The following is a 1684-nucleotide window of genomic DNA, read 5'->3' as shown; positions in this document are numbered from 1 at the left end:
TATATTATTCTCAAGAATAACTGGTTTGTGTGAACCATACCTCAGTCCCAAAAGCTTTCACAGGACTTTATCAGTGCATTGCAGATATGCACAAAGCTGGAAAAAGCTACAAAAACATTGCTAAAGACTTGGATGTTCATCAATCCATGGTGAGATTTTACAAATGTAGAACATTCAGGACTGTTGCTACTCTATCCAGGGCTGGGTTGTCTATAACTGTGACTTTAATTAAAATCAGATAACATATTATGAGTAAGCAATGCAGAAATCTGGATATTTTCAAAGGGTTCGCAAACTGTAAATGCCATGATAATTGAACACAGCCAGTCTGTATCTTTTTTCCCTTATTTTTTGCATTTCATATTTAAATTCAAATGACTCTTTGAACACTGTAAAGTATGAATGTCAGGGACACACCCACAGACTACATAAAGGTCAAGTAGTTCAATCTGAGAGAAAAAGAGCACTTGTATGAAGTATCTGCACTCTTGCACTGAGGCCTAGCACAGATTATTTATACTGGAACGTTAAACTGTGTGTGAACGTGTTGGTCATGCAACCGCACCTTAGTCTTTCCCAGCTGCCACTCTTTCTTTGTGACGTCATACTTCGTAAGCAGATCTGCACATTTCTTCCTCTCGTCTGCCATGTGGTTTTTGTCCCGCAGGATCATTGTGTATCTGCACAGGAAGTGGGCACAGCTTGAACACATACACACGTTCCACCTCACTCATTTTAAGAGAACAATGTACTGATAGAATCGGAAAAACTTCCCTGGCATTGTTCATTATGATTTCAAGGACATTAACTTTATATTTCCTTTCCAAAAACTGTCAGGAATTGACTGTGTGCATCTGGAACAGATTTTGTGCTTCAAACTGTATTTTGATGGACTGTCAGTGGTTTTGTGATGGTTTCTTTGCTATGTATCTCACCTGCTGAGGAAGTCTTGGAAGGTTCTCCGTACAGAAAAGCCTGCTCTACGGATCTTCACTGTCTCTAGCATTCCAGAGTAACGCAGTTGATTTAGAACCACATCTGCATCAAATTTATTTGCATTCTGGAAGAAGATAGAAGGAGATGTCCATCAGCATTGATATCAACTGGCTATGCCCAATATTACTTGAAATTAAATGGATCAATACTCAATATTTAACAGTTGTCCTATTAGACTAACACAAGTTAACATGAAATAGTGTTCATAATAACATATTTGATTTCCGTAATCTGAAGTTTTTCTTAGTTTATTGGTCTTTCCTCATTAGCAATTTTTTAATGATGATGATGATGAAGAAAATTGCATACAGTTACCCATATTGTCAGTCACTATTGTATAGTAGTGTCTCAATAGCATTATTAAATAATAAAAAGGATAAACAATAGAAAAACAAGAAAAAAGAAAATAAAAAAAATTTGCCAACAAAAAATGCCAACATTTGGGTGTGATACTTAAACTTAAAATACGTTCTCTGACTATAAATCTTAATAACGTATCTTAATTTAGTCAAATAGATGTTTCTTGACAGTTTGATTATTAAAAAAAAGGCAAAAGTACTGAAATAAAATACTGAAGAAAATTATTTTTGCAGTGCATGACAAAGGAGGGGGGGTCTGAAAAATAAGAGGGCTTGGTGATGTTAGCTGGAAAAAAGTTTTTTCGCAGATGTTGATGAAAGATTATAAA

At 35.4% G+C, this 1684-nt stretch overlaps 1 protein-coding gene across 1 annotated transcript in view; it reads right to left on the bottom strand.

The window, feature by feature from the left end:
• Window positions 1-565: 565 nt before the first annotated feature.
• LOC107577988 (unconventional myosin-X-like) overlaps window positions 566-1684 on the bottom strand; it is a gene marked incomplete at its 3' end in the record, with an annotated part of 8964 nt that continues 7845 nt past the window's right edge. Inside the window, exons 5-6 of the mRNA XM_016264003.1 lie at window positions 936-1060; window positions 566-680 (exon numbers count right to left, since the gene is read on the bottom strand). Coding sequence (XP_016119489.1) covers window positions 566-680; window positions 936-1060 — 240 coding nt within the window. The remainder of the gene's footprint in view (window positions 681-935; window positions 1061-1684) is intronic.

Source organism: Sinocyclocheilus grahami, unplaced genomic scaffold (genome assembly GCF_001515645.1).
Source record: "Sinocyclocheilus grahami isolate Dianchi unplaced genomic scaffold, SAMN03320097.WGS_v1.1 scaffold8141.1, whole genome shotgun sequence".
NCBI classification, from domain to species: domain Eukaryota; kingdom Metazoa; phylum Chordata; class Actinopteri; order Cypriniformes; family Cyprinidae; genus Sinocyclocheilus; species Sinocyclocheilus grahami.
Note: the sequence above shows the minus strand (reverse complement) of the source record. Positions and strands in the feature narration are given on the sequence as shown.